This window comes from Herpailurus yagouaroundi, unplaced genomic scaffold (genome assembly GCF_014898765.1).
Source record: "Herpailurus yagouaroundi ecotype Mexico unplaced genomic scaffold, PumYag 163, whole genome shotgun sequence".
Lineage (NCBI taxonomy): Eukaryota > Metazoa > Chordata > Mammalia > Carnivora > Felidae > Herpailurus > Herpailurus yagouaroundi.
In genome coordinates this window covers 54,124,034-54,147,723 of record NW_024412404.1, presented here as the reverse complement: position 1 = coordinate 54,147,723, position 23,690 = coordinate 54,124,034, and the positions used below count along the sequence as shown (strand labels likewise).

At 52.1% G+C, this 23,690-nt stretch overlaps 1 protein-coding gene across 1 annotated transcript in view; it reads right to left on the bottom strand.

Annotated features, from left to right (window-relative positions):
* Positions 1-23,019, bottom strand: part of SLC18A2 (solute carrier family 18 member A2) — a 39,650-nt gene extending 16,631 nt beyond the window's left edge. The window contains exons 1-10 of the mRNA XM_040486584.1: positions 22,679-23,019; positions 22,122-22,257; positions 20,146-20,497; positions 10,642-10,700; positions 10,270-10,353; positions 9,853-9,945; positions 8,976-9,065; positions 8,815-8,858; positions 8,682-8,742; positions 5,723-5,818 (exon numbers count right to left, since the gene is read on the bottom strand). Of these exons, the coding sequence (XP_040342518.1) occupies positions 5,723-5,818; positions 8,682-8,742; positions 8,815-8,858; positions 8,976-9,065; positions 9,853-9,945; positions 10,270-10,353; positions 10,642-10,700; positions 20,146-20,497; positions 22,122-22,242 (1,000 nt within the window). The 5' untranslated portion in view covers positions 22,243-22,257; positions 22,679-23,019. The remainder of the gene's footprint in view (positions 1-5,722; positions 5,819-8,681; positions 8,743-8,814; positions 8,859-8,975; positions 9,066-9,852; positions 9,946-10,269; positions 10,354-10,641; positions 10,701-20,145; positions 20,498-22,121; positions 22,258-22,678) is intronic.
* Positions 23,020-23,690: the final 671 nt, after the last annotated feature.

Here is a 23,690-nt window from a genome sequence, read left to right as displayed (position 1 = left end):
TCTTTCCACCCACCCAAACTCAGGGCCACCCCAAATGGCAGCACAAGGGGCCGGGGGGATGGGCTCACACGGCCACCCTCTGGAACACGGGTGGGCTCCCATCTACCTCCTCTAAAAATCATGGCCAGACACGCAGCGTTCAACAAGAGCAATCACGGGCCACCCACGCGGCTGCATAAGACTGTTTTGCCTTGGCTTCAAATCTTACGGTCTTTCTCCAGAAATGACAAGGGAAGCAGAAGGGCGGGAGGGAGCCCACACATGACCCTGCAGCACAGCAGGGGCCCGAGCTGCCCCGGGGCCTCCTCCGGAGGACGGCCGTGCCCCGTGCTGGCGCTGGGTCTTCACTTCCACCCTCGGTCCTCACACCCCGTCGCCCACGGCGCCCTCCTCACGAGGCTCAGAGGGGGGCCTGCGGGGCTCCGGGGAGGCGGGCCCCAAGCTGCAGAGCCCACACGGGAGCGGTGCTCCCCTCACACGTGCTGTGCTCCCCTCACACTGGGGGCGATACGGCAAAGCAGGTACAGATACGGGACTCTCTTGACGAAACACGAGCCCATCTCTGAGACCGGAAGGAAATGACCTCACGGTGGACAGGTGCAGCGAGCCGAGGGGCTGGTGACCATCTGGCCTGGGAGATAAGCCCCACAGAGGATCCTGACGAAATCTAGAAGGCCCGCAGCCTGCTATCTAACCCGGAAGGCCCAGGCCGCTGAGGGCCTTTCAGGACTTTATAAAGAAAGCCTCAGGCTGTGTCTGGAGAGGGAGCGGGCAGGTGAGCGGAGGTGCCCTGCACACGGCCAAGGACGCATTCAGTGGGGAAGATAAGTCAGTCGGGCGGGAAAGAGCACTTGTAAAGGGACGCAGGAGCTCCACGGACTCGGTGCCCCAGGGCCACGGGCGCCTCCCGAAGACACACGGGAGGCCCAAAGCACCGCAGAGGAAGGCATCGTGATGCTAACAGCAGCAGCAAGGCCTGAGAAGCGTCTCCCCATCTTTTGCAAAACTGCGATTAACTGGGGGTCAGGAGGGGGCCTTCCCTCTGCGAAGTGGGGTGCCCGCTCTGGGAGTTTGGAGTCCTTGCATGGTCTCCACCGCCAAGAGGTTCAGAGCCAAGTTTCTGCTTAAAGACTAGCCTTTCAGTTTTGCGCCCACGCTTTTTCCGCCTTCACCGAAGGACTCTTGTTGCTTGGGGCTTGGTTTTGGTTTGGTGACGTCATTTATGTACCATAACGTCCCCCCTTTTGAAGCACACAGTTCAGTGGCTTATACTAGAGTCACAGGGTGGTATAACCGTGGGCATTATCGGATTCCAAAACACTTTCTTCACCCCAGAGAGAAACCCCACACCCACTATCAGTCCCTCCCCATCCTGCCCCGCCCCAAGCAATTTGGGACTTTTTACTGAAGGATCATTTGATGAAAGAACACGGATCAGTGGCGAATCTGTGCAGAGCCCATAAGGACTGGGGTAGGGACAAGTCTGAACCAGGAAGCAGCATGTGACAGGACCCCCGCTGCAGAGGGAAGAGAAGGTTGCCTAAGGGAAGGTTTTAGGCACTAAAAAACGGCAGCTTCATTCAGAACGGAGAGTCTCCACCCAAAGTGGCAATTTGTAAGCTGAAAGAACTCTGCAAAGAAAATAAATCCCCAGGAAGGATAATCAATAAACACTTTAAGAGGTGTGCGTGCAGGGACTAGCCTTGCAGATATTAAAAATGTTCTAAAGCTCCAGTAATCAAATAGGAGGGTATCGGCGCGGGAATGCGTGCCGACAAGTGGAACAGAAGGAAGAATCCAGAAACAGACTCAAGAACACACAGCTGTTTCAAGTATGACAAAGGTGGGAAAATTCAGGCGGACTCCTAGGGGCACCTGGCCGGTCATACAGCAAACAGTAACACCAGACGTGTATCACACACCGCATACCTAAACTAAGTCTGTGTAAATCCAAGTTTCATGTGAAAAACAAATCATAAGTTAGGGGGAGAAACATGCATGAAAAAAATAATAGCATGGGAAAGGTCTCATCTGAGCTTCAGATGAAATGACAAAGACATGAAGGGTCAAGGGGCTAACCCTTGGCATCTTAAATGATGAGGAGAGGGGAGGAGAGGGGAGGGGAGGGGAGGGGAGGAGAGGAAGAAAGAAAGAAAGAAAAGAAAAACAAAAGTCCACCTATAAAGTCAAAAGACAATACAACAAAGGCAATACTTGTGAAACATCTGATAAAGGAATAATGTCAATATACAAAGAACAATTAAAATCAATTAGAAGACAAACATCTCCACATAAAAAATGGGCAAAGTATGTTATTCATTGACTTCATAAGAAATCCACAGTAAAGGAAATAGACATGGCTAATATATGAAAAGATGCTCAATTGCGTTCAAAAAGCTTGTAAAAATAAATCAAAATGAGAGTCCCCCGCCCACCCCTTTCTCACATATGCAGCTGGGGAAAGACTGAGAATACTGATGTTAGTGCAAGGTTACCAAACATCGAACACCCACTGGACTTTCAGGAATCTTCCCTACAGATACATTTCCGAACATGAACAGGAATACAGGTAAGAATACTCTGCCGCACTATGGTTTCTAACTGGCAAAAACTGGAACTAACCCAAATGCCCAACCAAAGGAACCGGTTGAAAATTTATGGCCTAACTTTACAATAGAAAAATCCAACCATTAAAATGAACAACGGGCTTCCAGTTAACAGGGCAGGTAAATCGATAGGTTTTCTTGTCCCATTTTCTATCCCATTTGCCATTCCCATCCCAAAGTCCGTTCAAATTTTAGTAAAGGAAGCCCCATGCTCTCTCCTCTATGCCCAAGGCCAGAGAAAATGCAGTCAGAGAGGGAAGCAGCAGCAGAGGGACAGCAGTGATGGACACGACAGAGAACACTGGAATCTTCCATCTGCACACGGAGCAGCCAAAAAGAAGCAACAACCTTTTGTGCCTCGAAACACAGGACACTCCGGAACTGAAGGCTCCGAGTACTGTGAATGTCAGGCTGAGGCGGTCAACTGGAAAGAGGGTTGAAAGGTTGTTTTAAGAGCAGTTGGACCCCGCCTAGGGCACCTGGGCGGCTCAGTCGGTTAAGCGTCATCGGCTCAGGCCTTGATCTCAAGGTTCCTGACATCTCACAGTTTGTGAATTCAAGTCCCACATCAGGTTCTCTGCTGTCAGTGCGGAGCCAGCTTCAGGTCCTCTGCCCCCGCCTCTCTCTGCCCCTCGCCTGCTTGTGCTCTTTCAAAAATAAATAAACATTTAAAAAAAAAAAAGACCAGTTGGACCCCCAGCCCTCTCTCTCACACACTCACCCTCTCAGGAGACAGTTTCTTTAGAGAAGGAAAACAAAAATGGCCCAGGGACCCCAGGCAACATGGAGATCAGGGATTACATAAGACGATGAAATGGGGAGGGAGTGGAAATCTTCCTACCAAGCGGTAAGAGGTTGGAATTTCAACAACCTTTCCACACACACACAAAACCACTCAGAGTGAATATGAAAGGGCTCTTGAAATTTAAAATATGATGACACCGATTATAACAATTCAATAGACAGTTTAGACAATGAAGATGAAGAAATCAATGGGAAGAAGAAGAGGCAAAGTAAGAAATCACAAGCATGAAACACCAAGGGTCCAATACTGAACCTATAAAAGTAACAGTAAAACAGATAAAATGGAGTAGGGGAGAGGATTCATTAAAGAAATAATACAAAATGGTTTCCCAGAAGTTAAAGAAACAGCTTTCCAGATGAACAGACTAACCAAGAAAGTTCCCAGTACAGAAGAAAACAGACCCCACTGCAAAAAACGTCACGGACACTCATAACCAGAGAGGAAGAGATCCTTCTAAGCTCCTACAGAGGACGGGGAATGAGAAGGACACTGGCCTCCTCAATAGCAACCCTGGAGGCTAGAGCACAATGGGAGAGTTGTCTCAAAACTGAAGAAAAGGGGCACCTGGGTGACCCAGTCAGTTAAGTGTCCAACTTTGGTTCAGGGTTCATGGGTTCGAGCCCCACGCTGTCCTCTGTGCTGACGGCTTGGAGCATGGAGCCTGCTTTGGATTCTGTGTCTCCCTCTCTCTGTTCCTCCCCCACTCATGCTCTCTCTCTCTCAAAAATAAGCACAAAAAACTGAAGGAAAATAATTTCCAACCAAGAATTATATACCCAAGTAGACTAAGTCAACCAAACATGAGAATAAAGACGTCTGCAGATACGTAGATCTCAGAAAACTTTACCTACCATGCACCAACTCTCAGGAAGAAGCTAGAGGATATGTTCCATCATAATGATAGAGTAAACCAAGAGAAAGGAATATAGAAGGGAAGGATACAAGAAACAGTAGAGAAGCAAAGACGCCCAGATATTGGAAGAGGAAAGTCTTAGGATGACCTAGTGAACAAGTCTAGACTGAAGCAAGACAGAGTAATGTAGGACAAATACCCATAAACAAGCAAAAACACAAATAGGTTAGGTTTGCTGATGTACTTGGCCGTATTTACAGGGCCTCTCACTTTTTCCAGAGAGTTTGAGAATACATTCAGAAATGCTACATGGAAAGCTAAGAAAATGGAAAGAGATGGCAATGATTAACTCCAGGAAAAACAAAAGTTTGTAAGAAGAAATAATCATAAAGCCCTATATAGTTCATCTTTGAACAATTTTTACATAGTCACAATAAAGCCAACACTGAGTGCCAAACTGACCAACAAATATAACTGTTCTAGGAAAACAGAAATTGAGAAAACAGGTAAGTTGGTTGTTTGATATTTTCAGGTGTAATAACAGCATTAAATCTTCATCTACTATGTTAGGGAGCTGGTAGTATCAGAAATGGGGGGATTTAAAAAACAGGAGTTACACATATTATTTAGAGACATAAATTAGCAGAAGTAACAACTAAAAGAGTTGAAGTGATTAAATCTGAGAAAGGGGATCAGAGATGGGGAGGCATGGGGCAAAGACTTCTGGCTTTTTCATTATAATTCTAATAATGCTATTTAACTTAAACATTAAGTACATGTGTAACTCTGAAAAAATCTAATTAATTTTGAAAATTAAATCTACCCATTCTGACATGGAAACATGGCCCAACAAGAGCTCACACAATGATATAAATGGCAATGTTCCATTCGGGTTGGGTTTTTAAGCATCTCACACATGGTGATAAATGCAGAACCATCTGGAAAGAGACACAAAACTGTTAACAATGACTATTACAGGGGACTGGCCTGGAAGGAAAAAGATGAACATGGGATTTTAAAATTTACTTCTTTGATCTGTGTACTTTGGTTTTTTTTAAATAATCAAGTATGTATTGCTTTCTAAGTCAAAAATATTTTTAAAAGAGTAATCCTCTTATGTACTGTTTGTTGTCAGCCTGTTTCACATAAATCTTACTGCTACCCACGTACGTTTAATATAACTACTAACGTCTAGTTCAGAAACACGGGCAGACACTGAATGTATTTTGCGTCTTGTTTCTGCCCAGGTCTCATGCCTCTTTGCTAATTCTGATTTAAAAACCTGGAGCTGAAAAAGGCCCCAAAGCTCACTGCTACCCTATGCACAGACCCCATTAAGTATCAAACAGAAACAATCACTTTATCATCCTGGCACCTGCAGCTTGTCAGGGCTACAATGACAGGACCCACCCCGAGGACAAAAGTTCTAGAATCAGAAGCACCCACACCAGTCCTCACCCAGCTGCCACTTGCGGGAACACATGGTCTCCATCATCCAGATGGGCAGGGCTGGCTCCAGCATGGCAATCCCCATGTTTGCAAAGCAGATGGACCCTTTAAGGGAGGAAGAGGGTTAGTGAGCTTCTGTTTGGGGTCTTGAGTGTCCCCCACCTACTATTTCCAAACACAGTTAAACGCCACATGCCCACAGCCAGAACAATCCACTGAGATACCCAGAACATCTACTTCTGTAAGGAAAAGATAATTAAAAATAAATAAGCCAGGTCACGATCTCGCGGTCCGTGAGTTCGAGCCCCGCGTCAGGCTCTGGGCTGATGGCTCAGAGCCTGGAGCCTGTTTCCGATTCTGTGTCTCCCTCTCTCTCTGCCCCTCCCCTGTTCACGCTCTGTCTCTCTCTGTCCCAAAAATAAATAAACGTTGAAAAAAAAAATTTTTTTTTAAATAAATAAATAAAAGATAAATAAGGAAAAGTTAAAAAAAAAGGAATAGTGAGGAGGCTGGATTTATTACTACTGTCATCATCATTTTTATCATGAAAGAATATTAAATAGATTAAATGCTAATTAAAATTAAACATTAAGTTTAAACAAAGTATTAATTTTTTTTTTCAAAATAGCACCCCAGAGTCATAAAGGAATTGGGGGGAGACTCGGAGGTCATTAGGTTAACCGTCCCAACTTTTCTAAAGATGCCCTGGGATGCCCCCAAATCTGGTGCGTTCGGCACAGACGTGCCGTTGGGGGATTTTTTTTTTTAAATCAACTATACACATACGCTATCTTTGCAAATATCCACTATCTGTGAACCAGAACCCTTTGTAGATGTAGAACCATCGGGGAAAAGATGCACAGAGCCGTTCCCCACCGTGCTGGGAGCTTCCTGTGCTGTGTCCCCATGAACCTCTAATTTGCTAGAATCCTGATTCAAAGAACACGGTGTAGTGTAATTAAGGTGCTCACGTAATGCAGAAAGGTTTTTTTTTTCATGCTTTGGGACGTGACAGGTGGAACAGACAGAGGATACTGAAATGGTTCCCTCACCCTCCCGCTGTTTTCCTGGATTTGCTGTTTCTCTCTTTCCCATCTATTAATTAGGGCCAAATTGGCACGGTCGTTCGGTCTCCCCTACAACCCAGGGCCCATAACCCTGAACCCCTCCTTGTCTACCTCTCACACAGCAAACTGATACCCCTGCTCTAAATCCCAGCAAGCAGGGGCAGCCTCCAGGCTTCAAAGCCCACCGACCCTAAGCGGTTTCCCCAGCCCTGCCTTCACTTTCCCATGCAAACCCCACTAAAGGCTCTGGCCTAGGCCTTCCCCTGGCCCTTTTCTCCCCCAAACCCCCCACAAAACCTGGCGCTTCCCTACATGGCCCTGATTGGCACGGTAGGCCTCCTTTCCTCAGGAAAACGTAAGAAATACAATCTTCTTGGGGCGCCTGGGTGACGCAGTCGGTTGAGCGTCCGACTTCAGCCAGGTCACGATCTCGCGGTCCGTGAGTTTGAGCCCCGCGTCGGGCTCTGGGCTGATGGCTCGGAGCCTGGAGCCTGTTTCCGATTCTGTGTCTCCCTCTCTCTCTGCCCCTCCCCCGTTCATGCTCTGTCTCTCTCTGTCCCAAAAATACATAAACGTTGAAAAAAAATTAAAAAAAAAAAAAAAAGAAAGAAATACAATCTTCTTTCAACATCCCAGACCTCTGTCACCACTCGGTCATCCTCACAGGTTAAAATCCTGCCAGAACAAATAAGACGCCGCCTGGGCCCCAGCTCCCCGAGTCGAGGCTGCTGGAAGTGTGGTAGCCTGTCATTCAATGCTGGGTATCTTTCCTCCCTGCGTCGGGGTGGGACAGTGAGGGTCAAAGAAAGCCTGAGGCAGGGGGCAGGGGGCAAGGGGGCAGGCGGCAGAGAGCCCCGCTCTCCCCACACACCTCCTCACCCCACCTCGGACAGCCCGGGCTCCATGGGCATCTGGGCTCTGGAACCATCCCTGCATCTCGATGGGGGCACAGAGAGGTGCCCTGCATTAGGAGGGGTGCAGAGCCACGAGGTTTACCAGCAGGCATGATGATGGGGGTCTAGACCAGGGTTATACAGGCACCCCCCCACCCCAATCCAGCAGCAGAAGGTTTAAACAAAGCCAGCCTGGCGTTTGAAAAAGGCTAATGCTCTTAGATAGGGCATGCATCCTGTTCACCCAGACTCCCCCAGCCCTACCAGTGTCCATGACCACCGCTTAGACAAATAAACCCTAACTGGGTCTGATGCCACACTTCAGGGCTGCCGTCTCCTGGCCTCTGCTGACCGGTGTCCGGGCCCAGGCAATGTAAGGTTGGTCCCCTGTGAGGCAGCCCAAGGCCTGTGCCCCTGAGACAGACGGTCCTGGGTGAAGTCTCTTGCATCAGTGAGGCCCACTATCCTCCCAACCAGTCACAGGACCCCAGGGCTTCCTTTGAGCCCATCGAGGCCAAGAACCCAAACACGGGACCTTCTGTAGCCAAAGGGGGTTTCCCGACTGGCCTCCCTGCTGCATACCATGCCCTCTCCGCAAGAAGGGACTTGTCCCCTGGGCCCTCTGGGGGCTCCGCTGTCAGCCTCTATTCATACCCGCCTGGTGAATCAGACTGCCCACCGACGGTGCCCACAGTGAGGCCAGAGACTCCTTCCGGAGGTTCAAGGCCAAACAGTGATGGCCGCTGACACAAACAAACCTCTGTGACGGGGCATCTCCGTGACCCAGACATCTTTGCCCCAAATGAAAACCAGCAGAGGAACTTGGCTGAGGGTCAGAAATTAACGATGGAAGAAAGCTATTCCTTGTGACGTGGATGTAACCTCTTTGCCGTTCACGTTTCACGTCGCGACGTTTCCAGCAGCCAAGTGAAGCCTGGTTCTCGCCATCCACCCCTCCCCACCACCCTTTGGCTGAGAAGAACCAGGGAGACTGGGGGGAAGCCCCACCTGCGGCAATGAGGATGTAGGGGTCCTTCAGCAGGGTGGTCAGCGGCGTCCCCTTCTGGCTCTGTCAACAAAAATCAGGGGTTGACAAAGTTGATGTGACCATCGCAGCGCCCTCCTTCCCCGGGGGGCTTACCTCTGGCTGCACCCGGGACGGCTGGAGCACAAAAAGCTGAACAGCTACGACAGAGGGAGAAAAAGGATAAAAACGTGTGGCTCCAAGCACCTACTGACATGGGTCACCCGACACGGGTCACGACCAGTGAGATCACGGCAGAGGTGCCCGCGTGGACTCACCTCCATCCAAGAGCACCAAGGCGGCCAGCACCAGGAACGGAGCCGTCTTCCCCACAAACTCGTACAGCACGCTCCCGAAGGGGGGGCCCACTGCAAGGAAGAGAAAGAGGGGCTGGTGCCAGGCCCCGCGACTGATGTCCCCCCTCCACCGTAACCATCCGTTTGTTTCTCGAGTTTGTACTTTGTTCCAACACCTATGTGGGGTGACTGCCCTACATTCTTTTCAGTAGTTTCAGGTTGTCCTGGGGACTTCCTCCAAGCTGGTTTACACCCAAGACACGGGCAAGAGTGTAGAAGGGTCACCCCCAAAGTAAAGACCAGAGAGAAGCCAGACCCAGGCCACACACGGCTGCGCTGCTTACGGAGCAAAGGAACATGGGTCCGCGGGGACTTGGCTCCTTATAAACCAGCACAGCGGAACTTTGGGCTCCCAAATGAAGGCCGGAAATGTGACCGAGAAGGGAGAGGACCCAAAGCTCCTCTCAGGGAGGATAGGTGTCCCCTGGCCGGGGGTGTCAGCCAGGGCAGGTGAGGAAAGCGGACTTGGAAGGTGGGAAGTCCTCAGGTGGGATGGTAACTCAGAGGATGTGAGAGAGGAAGGATCTTGGCAGACCATCCCATTCCTTCGTTTTACATCTGGACCCAGGGTCACCCAGCAGGTTGAGAGGCAGATGCAGAGGCAGGGAAGCCCATGTCCTCCTGGGTCAGGAAGGTCCCACCAGTTTTCCAAGGCTCCACGAAAGTAGGGAATGAAAAAGGGGACAGCTGGGGGAGTCTGTCAGCACGAGCAGACCCAGAGTGGACTCAGGGAGCACTGTCGCCCTCCAATGCCCGCCAGCCCCGCCCCACAGGCTGCCTCCAGGTGCCCCTTGCCCACCTAGGACCCCCATGGCCAGGCCTCCCAGGGCGATGCCCATGGCATTGCCTCTCTCTTCGTCATCCGTGTACACGCTGGCCAGCATGCCCATCCCTAAACAGGAAAAGAAACGTTCAATAGCAAAGCTCTCAAGGGAGCACAAGAAAAGAATAACCTGTGACTCGCCTGCCCTCTCTGGCCCAGACTTGTGATCTCCCAAACCCGTCAGATTCACAGAAAGGTAAGACCAAGCAGAACCCAAAGGAAAAAAGCAGTGCCCTAAGAACCCCTCCCCAGGCACCACGACTGACACCTCGATTCCCCACATTATTCCAGCTAATTCTACAAGGGGCTGGCCAGCCAGGGCAAGGTTGGCGGCCTCCTCAACGGACTGACACCCCCCCAGGGAACGGCTGCCTCAGGTATTTGCACACCTACCAGCTACAGACGAGCAGGAGGACCCGATGCCCTGCAGCGACCTGGCGATCAGCAGGAAGGCGTAGCTGCTGGAGAAGGCGAACACTGCCGAGGGACGGGCCCGGCCACGCATCAGTGCCAGCCTGGTGCCGTGGCCGCCCTGCTCACGTGGGCCCTCGGAAGCCATCCCTCACCCCGACGGTGCATCTCCACGCTAACCACACCATGCTTCTGTACCACCAACAGCTCTATCGCCACCCCCACCCCCACCCTTCTGCAACCTTTACCAACACACAAACCCCCCACCCCGGGGCTGTGTCCTCAATTCCCCGTGTGTGGTCCTCAGAGCCCATCCCATGACCCCCAGGCCGAAGGCAAACATCAGACACTTACTAATGGTGGACACGAACATGATGCAGAATCCCGCAAACATTGGAATTGGGTAGCCAATTCTGCAAAACAGAACCACGGGGAGCATTTGGTGATGGCTTTGTATTTTTTTAAGGCTTTAGGCGGAGCCTCTCCTGCCTACCCTTTGGGGTCAGGCGGATAAGGGTTTGGTAGACTTTTCTAAAAATTCATGGACTCGGGGCTTCCTGTGTGACCTTTTTGTGTTTGACTGTCTTGGAGCAACGTGAATCCATTCAAGCACTGCCACTCTGCACAGAGGTTTCTCTGGGATAAATGTTAACACAGTATTGGCAAGTAATCCAGAACACGTCTAAAATACACAGTCCCCGTTTCAATCATTTTTTTTTTTTTAAATCTTTCATTACGGTCTTTGCTAGTGCTTCTCCAAAGGGACAAAGGCAATCAAATGATTCTGGTAAAAGGTCATCAAATGATTCAAATGGCAGCAGGGATGATGACGCTATATCGGAGAGCATCAGGGTGCAAGGAAGTCTTCAAGTCTGTCTTCACTCTGACCCCAACGAGGCCAGCCTAGAAAAATGGGCCTTGCGGCCAGCGCAAAAATTCAACATCGCAACCGCTCTGAAAGAGCCGCTGTGCGTACAGGGCTCGGCCATCAGGTGGACGGGGCTGGGGGGGGAGACCCTGGCCTTCTGGGCGTCGTACCCCTGGCCGGACACATAAGCCAAGCAAGCCTCCCTCAGCCCCATGGAGAGACCACTGGCCACCTCCCAGCACCGGAGTGAGGGAACAAGGAGATGTGGATGATAAACTGCTACCAGGCACCCGGGACACAGAAGGTGCTTCAGAAACGGTTTCCTCCCTTCCCTCTGCTCTTCCTTCTTTCCTCTCTGTTCCCGCACAATAAGCGGGCTGCTTGGCTCCTGACGTACAGATGGGACAGGAGAGTGAAGGCAGCCTCCTGGCCCCTGGGACCCTGGGAGGGAGGGGGCTGACACCGGCTGAGTTACCGCCTTCCAGCTGGTGCGTGTCCACCCAGAGCAGCCCAGAGCCTCTCCAGGCTTCATTTTCCTCCAGCCCTAGACCCTGTGGGGCACGGAAGGAACCTAATGAGGACCAAGGAAGTCTTGAGTCCCAGTCACTCAGCCTGGAAGGGCTCTTGCATTCCAGGCTCAGCTGAAAAATCACGGGGACAATACCTTCTTTTAAAATCGCACCGGGGGCGCCTGGGCGGCTCAGGTGGTTAAGCGTCCGACTCTTGGTTTCAGCTCAGGTCGTGATCTCAAGGTTCATGAGATCAAGCCCCACATCAGGCTCTGCACTGACAGCATGGAGCCTGCTTGGGATTCTCTCTCTTCCCTTCCCCTGCTCAGGCGCTCACACGCTCTCTCTCTCTCAAATAAACTTTAAAAATGTTTTTCAAAAAATAAAGTGACATTCAATTCTCCAAGTACTTACACCCTTCAGCTCAATGATTTTGGTAAGGGCAGATGACCACCTCCCCGCTTTACAGATGAGAAAACTGAGGCACAAAAAAGGGACTTGTCAAATGTCCTAGGGCTAATTTCACTTGCGGTCATCCTGTACAGTCCAGGGCTCTTTCCTACCCACTTCACCACCCCTCCCCAGAAGGACAAATACGGCTTTAAATAGAACCTTTCCAAAAGATCCTAGTCCTACTCCCCACCCCTTTTTTAAACTGCTTCTTGCACTTCAGAAACTAAGTAGCAAAAATACAAGTAGCAAATGGAAATCATGCCAGATTCCCAGACAGCTCTCCCTTCACAATCCCATGCATAAATTCCCCCACAATGACCTGAGGTGAACTTGTAATTCACCAGTCCGGGCTCAGAGCCCATCAGGCAAACCAGGAAAGATACCAGGGTTGAACTGCAGTTCAGATCTCCTTCAAACGGTAGCTTCTCTAATCTGGACTAACCTGCAGCCGACTGGTCTGTGCTCTTTATTCAGAACCCCATTCACAACACCACATCCTCCACAGCACTACCGGAGGCTGAACAAAGAAACTTCCAGGCGACTCAGCGAGGAGAACCCACGAGCAGTTTATTCTTCTCCACAGCTCCTGCACATCTTGGGGGTGCGGGTGGGGGACTGGAATATGGCAATATTTGTAGCGGCCCTGGAATAAAAGGCTTCTCACTCCCTTTCAACATACTACTTGGAAAACAGTATTTTGTCAAAGCTGTTGGAATACCAGTGAAACTATGCTCAGTCTGCAGCCTGATCAACTGGCCAAGGTCACCTGGCAGGACACATCTGGAGTTGCTTCCTCTTACCAGGAGACTCTGGCATTCCCCAAGACCGTAAGTAGGGGGTTAGCGAGCGGGTCACTTGTGATTCCCACCGCAGCTCCGTGAGGTCGTGGCATTATCCCCATTTTTTGGATGGCTACAATGAGGGCTAGGAAACTTATGTAACGTGCCCCAATTCAAGGTAAGGGGCATATCTTGAGTGCCTAGGGTGTGCCGGCTCCTGCCAGCACACGCTTTGGTGGGGATGCCCGTTACAGGAGCACAGGCTCCCCACCCAGTGAGAATGGATGGTCCACGTTTAACACCAGCTGGCTCTGTACCCACAGAGACATGTGCTTACGTAGGATTCTTTCTACCAAGCCTAGGTGCTGTGTTTTCTTTAAAAACACAGCAGCTGGGGCGCCTGGGTGGCTCAGTCGGTGAAGCGTCCGACTTCGGCTCAGGTCATGATCTCGCGGTTCAGGAGTTCAAGCCCCACGTCGGGCTCTGTGCGGACTGCTCAGAGCCTGGAGCCTGTTTCAGATTCCGTGTCTCCCTCTCTCTCTGACCCTCCCCTGCCCATGCTCTGTCTCTCTCTGTCTCAAAAATAAATAAACGTTAAAAAAAATTTTAATAAAATAAAAATAAAAAATAAATAAAAACACCACAGCTACTGTTGTGTGGGGGGGGGCGGATTTTAATAAAGCATGTATGGAATAACCAAATGGCAAACTCAAAGGCTGGCCAGTCCAAACCCTCATGCTGGATGAGAAAGCAGAGATTCAGAGGTCCAGCGGTTCAGCCACGGTCGCAGCGCAAGCTGACCGCTGTGCATACCGCCGGAAACACCTTTCCCCGGGGCTCAGCCTCAAGGCAAGAGGGTGCCACGGGCAGATCCCGGACTCCCCCACCCGCAAATTCTTCTGGGTCCCTGAACACCCACCTCCGAAGGAAAGTTGTCTAATGCCCCAGGGTCCCTGAGAGATGGGCAGATCACCAGCGCCCTTTCTCTCTCCCCACGATGTCTCCTAAGTGGACAGAGACTCAGCTGACATTAGTCATAAACATCTGAGTCAGCCTCTCGTCCCCGTGCTAAGCAGAGCTAGATCTGAGGCAGCAAACCTTGAACGAAATATCCCGTTACTATCCCCTTATGCGTCATCCCAGCCCACGGTCATCCTCGATAGAGCATCAGGGAGCAGATAATCTAATTGGAATAAGACAAAAAGTCAGGTATCGAATCCCTAGACAAAAGTGCCAAGCGATAAAAGTTATGATCATTATATATACCTCCACACCAGTGGAGAAACTCCATCTTCCCTAAATCGTCACCGAAAATCAATACTTTTGTCTTTAATAATTAGTTTACCTTTGCCAGAGAGCCTACTGCAAAGCTCCACTCTCAGGCCTGTTAAAACCCAGGCTCCCTCTGCCCTGGGAAAGGACAGCGGCAAGGACACAAAGTGGGGGGTCCAGAAGGGACGCGAGGAGGCATCTCCCTTCTTGATGACCTTCTAAAAGGCGGTTACAGGAGGTGAACGTTAGTAAATGGAATGATCCATGTGCTAAGACGTACCAGGAAGCTGACTGTCGTTCGTAAGTAAAACAACATTCTTAGGTTTAGTCCTTAGGTCTGTCTTTTTCAGCTATTAGGTGCAGGCAGGGAGTTACGTGAGCCACGGACTTCTTACTTCCGTGGGTAGGACCCCTGTTCCCTGACACAGGGAACAAGTTGGTGGGGGGGGGGGGAGGCGGCTCTGCTCCCGTTAGAAACACCTGATTCCACTGGCGGCTTCTCTGAGCTGGAGAAGCCAAGATATCCTAACAACACCATCCTAACAACATCTAGGACGGGAGAGCCCTTTCCAGAAGGGCTGGTTTCCCCATCCACGGAGAAACTGAAAAGGTCACTGCTCATTCCCACAAAGCTCACTTCAGACCAACTGGCTGAGGCTAAAGAAAAAAAAAAAACCATTACACCGAACGTTCTGTAGAGACTTCATGCCCTGTGGCTTCCTTCTTGTCATTCAGATGTTAGCTAAGATTTGTGACGAGAAATAACGGGCTCTCAAATATACTAGGTAACTATGGAAATAAATTAAGCCACTGATGCTGGCTTGATAAAAAGCAGACCACTGAGACAATGACAAGCTAAGGAGGAAGCCGAGGGAGCAGTCCCCAGCACCCGCGGTTAACTCTTTCCCCAGCCCTGGGGCCAGCGCGTCCGGAATAGCTTTTGGTTCTCAAAAGGCGACTACTGTAGAAGCCCCGTGTTAAACAAGTGAAGACCACAGGGCCACATTCTTAGGCAGGTCTACGGAGAGATACGTAAAGGTGCTTTTAATATCGTTGACCTGGGGCGCCTGGGTGGTGCAGTCGGTTAAGCGTCCGACTTCAGCCAGGTCACGATCTCAAGGTCTGTGAGTTCGAGCCCCGCGTCGGGCTCTGGGCTGATGGCTCGGAGCCTGGAGCCTGTTTCCGATTCTGTGTGTCCCTCTCTCTCTGCCCCTCCCCCGTTCATGCTCTGTCTCTCTCTGTCCCAAAAATAAATAAACGTTGAAAAAAAAAATATATCGTTGACCTGCCTTATTCCCTGCCTAGGTCTGCATACCCCTGAAATCCACTCGCGGGGCAGACGGTAAGAGATCTCTTAACACACAGCGGCAATCGTGAAATGAGTAGACCGGAATTATAAAATAAGTCACACGAGCCTCTAAATAAATTAATTAATTAAATAAAAATCAAGTCAACCAAGGCACCTGCAGGCTTTGCAAAGTGTGTTGTTGGATACGGGATCACTACACTTGCCAAAATCAAGTTGGCTCCGTCTCTGGTCACGTGTTTTAGAGTAAAACCACGGTACCTGAGACCAAGTGAAATCAAGAATTGCCTGTGTCCATATGGGCAGCCCAATGAACACTCAAAACATTTCTCATGGATTGTCATTTCTTACTTGCAGGGTTTGGAACGAGAGCTCTTACCCAGTACGTCAAACAACAGACCGGCAGCTTGCTTCTTGCATCACCCACCCATAAAAGCCACTCATGCAACAGCCTCTTGACCACGAATAGGAGGGTCCGGGCTGGGACGCAGGTGATGAGGGGGTCCCGCTTGCAGCACGAGGCTCTAGAGAGGAGTGGCCTTCAGCCAAGCCTCTCGGTAGCTCCCCCAGTCTTTGGGGATGTCTTTTCCCCTCTGTCAGAAGCGCTGCAGAGGGTGGCAAGCTGGGCCAGATCATACCAGGGGCTGGAAAAAGATATTTTTCTGGGGCTGGAGACATGAGGGAGGGTCCCCGTCCAAAAAACCAGGCTGGTCTGTTTCTAAACTCCCTGCCTGCTGATTCAAAGTAGCAATCAACAACTATGTGGGCTTTCACTAGCTCGGCCTGGTACAATCAGAGAGAGCCCAAACGGATACAAGAAGAACAGATTTCTGACTTGCACTGTTGATTCTGAGTAGCTCCATGTCAAAACTACAACACTTAAGCAGGTGGAAAGAATAGGAAGGAAGGAAGTCACCCAGACAGAGAGAGTCTGGACACTGGCTTTAGTCCTGCTGTCTGTCGCCAGGGGCAGTCCCTTTCTCTTCCCATGCGGCAAACTCCTCCGCCTAGAAGGTGGCAGGACTGGCCCCAAAGCCCTCACTCAGCCTCCTCTTCAGGCTCTGACACCCCGTCTCTTTAACTCCTCCTTCTTTAATCAGAAACGCATCAACCAACTGTAAAGTGCTGTTTTAAAAACACTTGTTTGCAACGCCGAAAATGTGAGTCACACCCATCTCGTTCGTCACGGAAGATGCGATTGGCACAAATTACATCAAGAGACTATTTGCGGCGGCTCAGAAGGGCAAGTTCTGTAAAGGAAAGCGGGATGCATCGCTCCCCTGAGCAGAGCTGCCGAGAGCCCAGACTGCTGCAAGCCCCCTAAATCCATGTCCACTGGGCTTGGAAAATACACAAATCACGATCGTTGTGAAGGAACAACAGAGTTCACGCTACAACACCAATGTGACAATTTGTCTGCATTTCCACATTACAAGGCAGTGCTACAGGAGGGATTTTAAATCTGCCGGGTAGCGGCGGGAACCAGGTAGGGATTAAAATTTTGGTCTAGCTCAATTGCAAAGTGGATTACCCATCATACGAATAGAATTGGGGCGCCTGGGTGGCTCAGTTGACGGTCTCTTGATTTTGGCTCGGGTCATGATCCCAGGGTCATGAGATAGAGCCCCACACTTGGGCTCTGCACTGAGCGTGGAACCTGCTTAAAATTCTCTCTCTCTCTCTCAGTCTCCCTCTGCTCCTCTCCCCATCTCACGCTCTGGGGCACCTGGGAGGCTCAGTCAGTGGAGTGTCCAACTCTGGCTTTCCTCTCAGGTTGGGATCTCACAGTCGTGTGATCAAGCTCCACATCGGGCTCCACACTGGGTCTGGAGCCTGCTTCAGATTCCGTCTCTCCATCTGCCCTCCCCTGCTCACAACATGCACATTCTCGCTCCCCCCTGCTCTCTAAAATAAAATATGGGGCGCCTGGGTGGCTCAGTCGGTTGAGCGTCCAACTTCGGCTCGGGTCATGATCTCACGATTCCTGGGTTCGAGCCCCGCGTCGGGCTCTGTGCTGACAGCTCGGAGCCTGGAGCCTGCTTCTGATTCTGTGTCTCCTGCTCCCTCTGCCCCTCCCCCGCTCACACTTTGTCTCGCTGTTTCTCAGAAATAAATGTAAAAAAATTTTTTTTAGGGGCGCCTGGGTGGCGCAGTCGGTTAAGCGTCCGACTTCAGCCAGGTCACGATCTCGCGGTCCGTGAGTTCGAGCCCCGCGTCGGGCTCTGGGCTGATGGCTCGGAGCCTGGAGCCTGTTTCCGATTCTGTGTCTCCCTCTCTCTCTGCCCCTCCCCCGTTCATGCTCTGTCTCTCTCTGTCCCAAAAATAAATAAACATTGAAAAAAAATTTTTTTAAAGATTAAAAAAATAAAATAAAATAAAAAACAAGAATAGACTGAATTTCACAGATCACAAAACAAAATTAGGTTTCTCTTGGCTTTTTTTTTTTTTTTTAAAGCCCGAAACAGGAGTCTTGGGTAGCTACAACATCAAAGCATTTGGAATATTTAATAGGCAAACGGTCTCACCGGCTTTAAACAAGCTTCTTCCCCATGGCATAAGCAAAGCATTAAGAACAAGAATAGGGTTTTTAAAAAAGCTTTTCACATTTGCATTTGGAAGACTGGAACACAGCATTTCGGCTGAGTTTCTAAGTACTGCATTACACCGTACAGCTAAGAATATTCGTGCCCAAGTGATTGGCAAGACATTATGACAGTCATGTCCTCAATTTTCCTCATATAGGATTTGAGCTGTTTGCTCTCTCAGAATACAAAACCCGGAGACATTTTCTGTAATTACACCAGATGCGTGTTGAAGAAGCACTCTTAAGGGCTGAGGAAAGAAAGAAAAACAACCCCACGACTACCGAGGTCTGTTTGGTTTTCCTGCCAAACAGAGGGAAACGGCACCTGGTGGACAGTGTTTCTGGGTGGCCTCGCAGAGCACCTGTCCTTGCGAGGCAGATTTGCCTAGCGTGTTTTACGTGGCAAATTTATACTATTGCTGGACACAGGAGGGCTGGACACAGCTTGGGACTGTTCAAATTTATTCAATGGCACTACCCAGTCCAGAGAAACAAACCGCGGAAGCTGAAAACGTGCTTCCCTCCAAATGGCCGTGGGTATGTGACCAGCACCCTGTGTGTGTGTCCGAGGGCGGCGGCAGGTGGGGCAGGGGTGGGGGCGGGGGAGGTCAGAGCTGTCTAAGCCTCTGCACCACCGCAGACCTCCTCTGCCCCGCCCCAGAGCTGGCCCCTGCTCTCCCAAGGGCCCCGTGCTTGCTTTAACGCTCTGTTGTTACAATCTCGAAACGCTCTGTATCTGAACAAAGAGCCCCGCAGATTGCGGAGCTGGGCCCGCACCCCCTAATCCAGGCCAAAGACACGTAAGGATGGCCCTGATCCCAGTTTGCACAGGTTGACCTACTGAAAACCGTGCTTGGTTCACGGACTCCAACGTGGCTTTGGAACCTCTAGTGGCTCTCAAGTGCACCCCCCCACCCCACACACACCCCAACAAAACCCCCTCCTCTCTCTGCCTGGCACTCAGGGCCTCTTATAGCCTTGCCCTGCCCCGTCCCCACTTGCCCTGCCTTCCTTATTCAGCCCACCCTTCTATGTTCTCTTTTCCGGCTGTCACCTTGGTCTCTGCTCATGCGTCTGGGCCTGGTTCACAAATAGGATCCCAGGCACTCCCCTCTCTACTGTTTTTTGGTTTGGTTGCATTTCTGCCTTTCAGGCTACAACGTTTGTATGGCAGTCTGCCCCCACCACTCACACTGTACCAGCTCTTTGCAGCTGACACCTTCAGGGATTGCCCTATCCCTTTCTCTGCAAGTGCCCTGCCCGGTGCTTTCCAGCCCCTGCCGTACCAGGCAGAGCTAGGCCAGCTGGGCTGCGGAAGGATACTTGCTGGATGGCCACCGACAGTGGAGGAGGGAACAATTATTCAAGAGGAGGTGGGTCCCCCCCAAAACATCCAGAGCATCCAGATTAAAATAAAGCTAGTTTGGGCGTTATCTGGGGGCATTCGCGGCTGGTTTGACTGATCCAGAAAACAGGCTCGATACGCTCCTCTGTGTGCGTGTGGACACAGCTGAGTAACCGGCAAGGGGGCTCATTACATGCCGTGGCCTCGGCGTGAGCTTAGGGGTCCATCTTTGCAGCAGGATTACTGGTCTTCCCCACTCTCTCCCTGGCCGTCTTGACCCTTCCCCACACCAGCACTAAAGCAAACCACCTTGGCTTTCTAGAAGGAAGCGGACGGCCAGAGGAAGAAGAAAACACGAAGGCGGGTGACACACGGAGCCCAACGATGATGCCACGGCGGCTGCAGAGTCAGTTCCTGCCGCCCAAGGGCGAGTCTGACAAATGTACTAACGCGACACAGCATTTGGACGGAATCAACGTGCTCCCACCCGGGGAGGGCCTCTTTATTCTGTTTTAGTATCTCCTTACTTTCGGAGCAAGAGAGGGGGCAAACAAAAAATGCTGAACACGTGGGAAATCACGATGAAGGAAAGAAACCCCAAAGAAGGAGATCGGGTTTCCCCCAGCTCGCCCACCACTGGTTTTCCGCACTCTGATAAACGGAGGAGAAACAGAATCCCAAAGAGCAATGAGCTGGGAAGGACGTGAATAGAAGCCTCCTTGGCCAAAATAACGGAACCTACCTGTTGGTCAACAGTCCTATGAAGGGGTTGGTGAGGAGCTGGATGGTGGCTTTAGAGGCAAACAGCAGGCCAACTTGAACGTTTTCATTCAGGAGGTCTTTGTTTTCGCTGGGACAGTCAGAAGGCGCGGCGGACGTGTTCGTCACCGTGTGCTGGGTGCTGGCCGCAGGCGGTGGCCCCCGCTGTAGCTCTCCGGTGCTATTCCCAGTGACCACGGTGGTGTTGTCATAATAAGAGAAGATGTTCTGAAAGCGGCCCGAGGTAGACGCCGTGAGCACTGGCTTGGCGGTCTGGACTTCTGAGGCATTTTTCTCGTGATTAATGCTGTACAGGTAACTCGGGATGATAGGGACTGGGGACAAAAGCAGAACAAGAAGGTCAGGGCTGCACAGAAACGACAGCAAAACTACAGTCGCATCAAATGCCAAACGAGGCCCAGAGAGGTCTGCCCCTGCGACGGCACCCCTGCCTGGACCCCGGGATAATCTCACAGCGCTGAGCTCCGGCCAGAGAGAGCAGAGCCCCGGGAGGCTGGGAGGGCTCCGTCTGCCCTCAGGGCCGGTGACTGTGCAGAAGTGACCTGCCCCGGATTCTTGTCCTTTGTGGGGTTTCTCATTACAGGGCTCCCTTACAGGAATATTTTAGGAAAGGAAAATGTGGTCTGAATTCTGCTCAGGGCCGACCGGGGATCAACGAGAGCTCCTCAGGGAGGGACTCAGACCTTCAAATGAATGAATCGAGGAAACAGAAACCTAAATTTCATCATGTGTCTCAGGGAAAAATAAACCCACAGGAGAAGGAACGATTTGGAGATTCTGCGACAGGCCCACTTCATCTTTCTGTTACCTGAGTGGGAGTCTGCGATTTTTCGGCCAACCCGGAAGATGTAGAAATTCCGGAGGCTTCCACCCAGGCAAAGAAAAACGGATGTTAAAGCACCTGTGGGCACCTGCTGACAGAGCACTCAACACAAAGGAGAAGCAAGGCTGTTCTGAAGTCAGATGAGCCCTATCACTCTGATAATCCCGATAATCCTGCAGGTGGGCATCTATGAGAGGAGAGAAGGGAAATAACCCACCCGGAGAATACAAACTAAAAAAAGAATTACTCATTAAAACTTCGGGCATTTAATTTTTTTTAACATTTATTCATTTATGAGAGACAGAGAGCACAAGCAGGGTAGGGGCAGAGAGAGAGGGAGACACAGAATCCCAAGCAGGCTCCAGGCTCGAGCTGTCACCACAGAGCCTGATGTGGGGGCTTGAACTCATACACCATGAGATCATGACCTGAGCTGAAGTCAGATGTTTAACCGACCGAGCCACCCCGGCACCCCTAAAACTGTGGGCATTTTTAAGGAAAAGCATACCAAATGCTTTGCTGTTAAGAGGGCTAATTAAGAGACCTGATTTTAATTGCCTCTCAAAAATCCATTACAGGAAAAAGACTAAAACCAACACCGTTCCAACTGTTCTGGAAAAGGTCCTACAATGTTTCCATCTCGGGCCATGCACCGATACAATATATTTAAATGTCCCTTCCTTTTTTCCGGGGAGAGAGGTTGACTTGCTCCTTTCAATGTTAAGCCAAACTGTCAGCCCACCTTGCTGGTTAGCACAGTAACTATTGTAACGTGATCTGGAACCCTGGGAATTGCCAGTTCGTAGTAGAAATCTTTTTCATCGCGGTCAAAGCAGGCGGGGGGCGGGAAGCAGGAAATTATCAGGAGGAAACACAAGTTCTGGGTCTTAACAGATGTCACATTTTTTGACCTGACCACCAGGAAAACGAAGCCACAAAACGCGGCCGTGAGTCGCCCAGCGCGGCAGACTCGGGGGTGGAAGGGGATGCGTTTTGTTTTTTTTTTTTTTTTTTTGCAAAGCGTGTTCTGCAACTTTCGCGGGGGGCGCGCTCGGGTAGGTGGAGCCCCCAGGGAAGGGGCACCCGGGGAGCGGGGCCGGCCGGTGCGAACGTACCCACGACCGTGAGCAGCATGTTGTCCAGCAGCAGCGCGAGGAACACGATGAACAGGATGAGCTTCCGTGAGTGGCGGCTCTCCAGCAGCCGGCGGAGCAGCGCCAGCTCGCTCAGGGCCATGGCTCCGAGGCCGGGCTGTGGGCGCGGCGCGCGGTGAGGGGCCGCGGCGGGTGCCGGGGGCTACCGGCGCCCGCAACGCCCCGACCTCACCGGGGCGGAAGGAACGGTCCCGGGGCCGCGCGCACGGGCGTCCCAGCTTCGGTTCACCTGCGGCGGGCGCGTTCTCGGGGGCACCTGCGCTCCGGATCCTTGCCGCCCGCGAGCGGCGTCGGGCCCCCCCCAACCCGGGGCCGGCGGGGGGCGGTCCCGCTCTCCGCCGCCCTCGAGGTCCCACTCCTGCCACCGAGCGCTCCCAAAGCGCCGCGGGACCCCGCGCCCCGTGCGTCCTGCGCCCCGGCGCCCCCCGGCCGCCCCGGAGACGGAGACCCTCCCGTCCCTGGGGTTCTTCCCCGCCCTCCGCCGGGCCCCGCTGTCCCTGCGCCGGGTCCCGCGTTACCTCGGGGTCACCTGCCCTGCGCCGTGGGCTCCGTCCGTCCGCTCGGCTCCGGGTAGCGGTCTCCACCCCGGCGCCCCGCGCCGCCGCCGCTCGCTTTAGCCGGTCCGGCTCTGACGTCACGGCCGACGGGGGCGGGAGGGCGTCACCTTCCAGCCCCGGCCTCAGCCCCCCGCCCGGACCAGCGCCGGCCTACCCGGCTCTCCGCCCCCGACCGACGGCGCCCCATCCGGCTCCACCGACGGTGCCCCATCCGGAGCCGCGGGGGGGGGGGGGGGGAAGGAGGGGGGCGCCAAGGGAAGAAGTTAGGGCCCCCACAGCGGGACGTCAAGAGTCCTGGGGTTAAGGTCAAGGGCCAAGATGAGGAGTCGGGGATGAGTGCTTTCACCTGGTCCCAGGTAGGGGCTGGCTGCAGCTGCTCTTTGAGCCTCGTGCCCCTGAGCTTGGCCGTGAGGACCTGAAGGCTGATGGATGAGAGTGCCAGGGAAGGGGGTCAGAGGGTGTTGGGAGCCAGGGACAGATCTCTGGGAGGGAAGCCACTCAGCACCCCGCGGCTCCCGCGCTCGCCCACCCCTGGAGCAGGATGCAGGGTGTCACTGTGAGCCTTTGGGTACCCTCGAGTAGGAGATGTGGAAACGGGAAGAAAGGGGACACCTCTCAGTGTCACCGCCCCCCAGCCCACCCCCCACTGGGAGGATGTGAAGCCCCCAGGCCCTGGAGCCTAGGACTCAGGAAGTAGGAGCAGCAGGCCTGGGCCTCTGGGGCCACCAGGAGTATGTCACCCTGGACAGAGGACACTAGAGACCAGGAAAGTGCGAGGCCTCTCAGTAAAAGGACTGAGGAGGCAGCTGGCCCAGACCCTGTGTGCTGCAGTCCTCCACTGTGCACGGTGCCCGCGGAGTCTGGTCAAGACAGGCCCAGTGCCTGCTGGGGGGCGACGGGCAGCTGTAATCCTCACTTGCCAGGGGTAAGAACCCACCTTTGAGAAACAAACAGATGTCCCCCTGACGTAGCT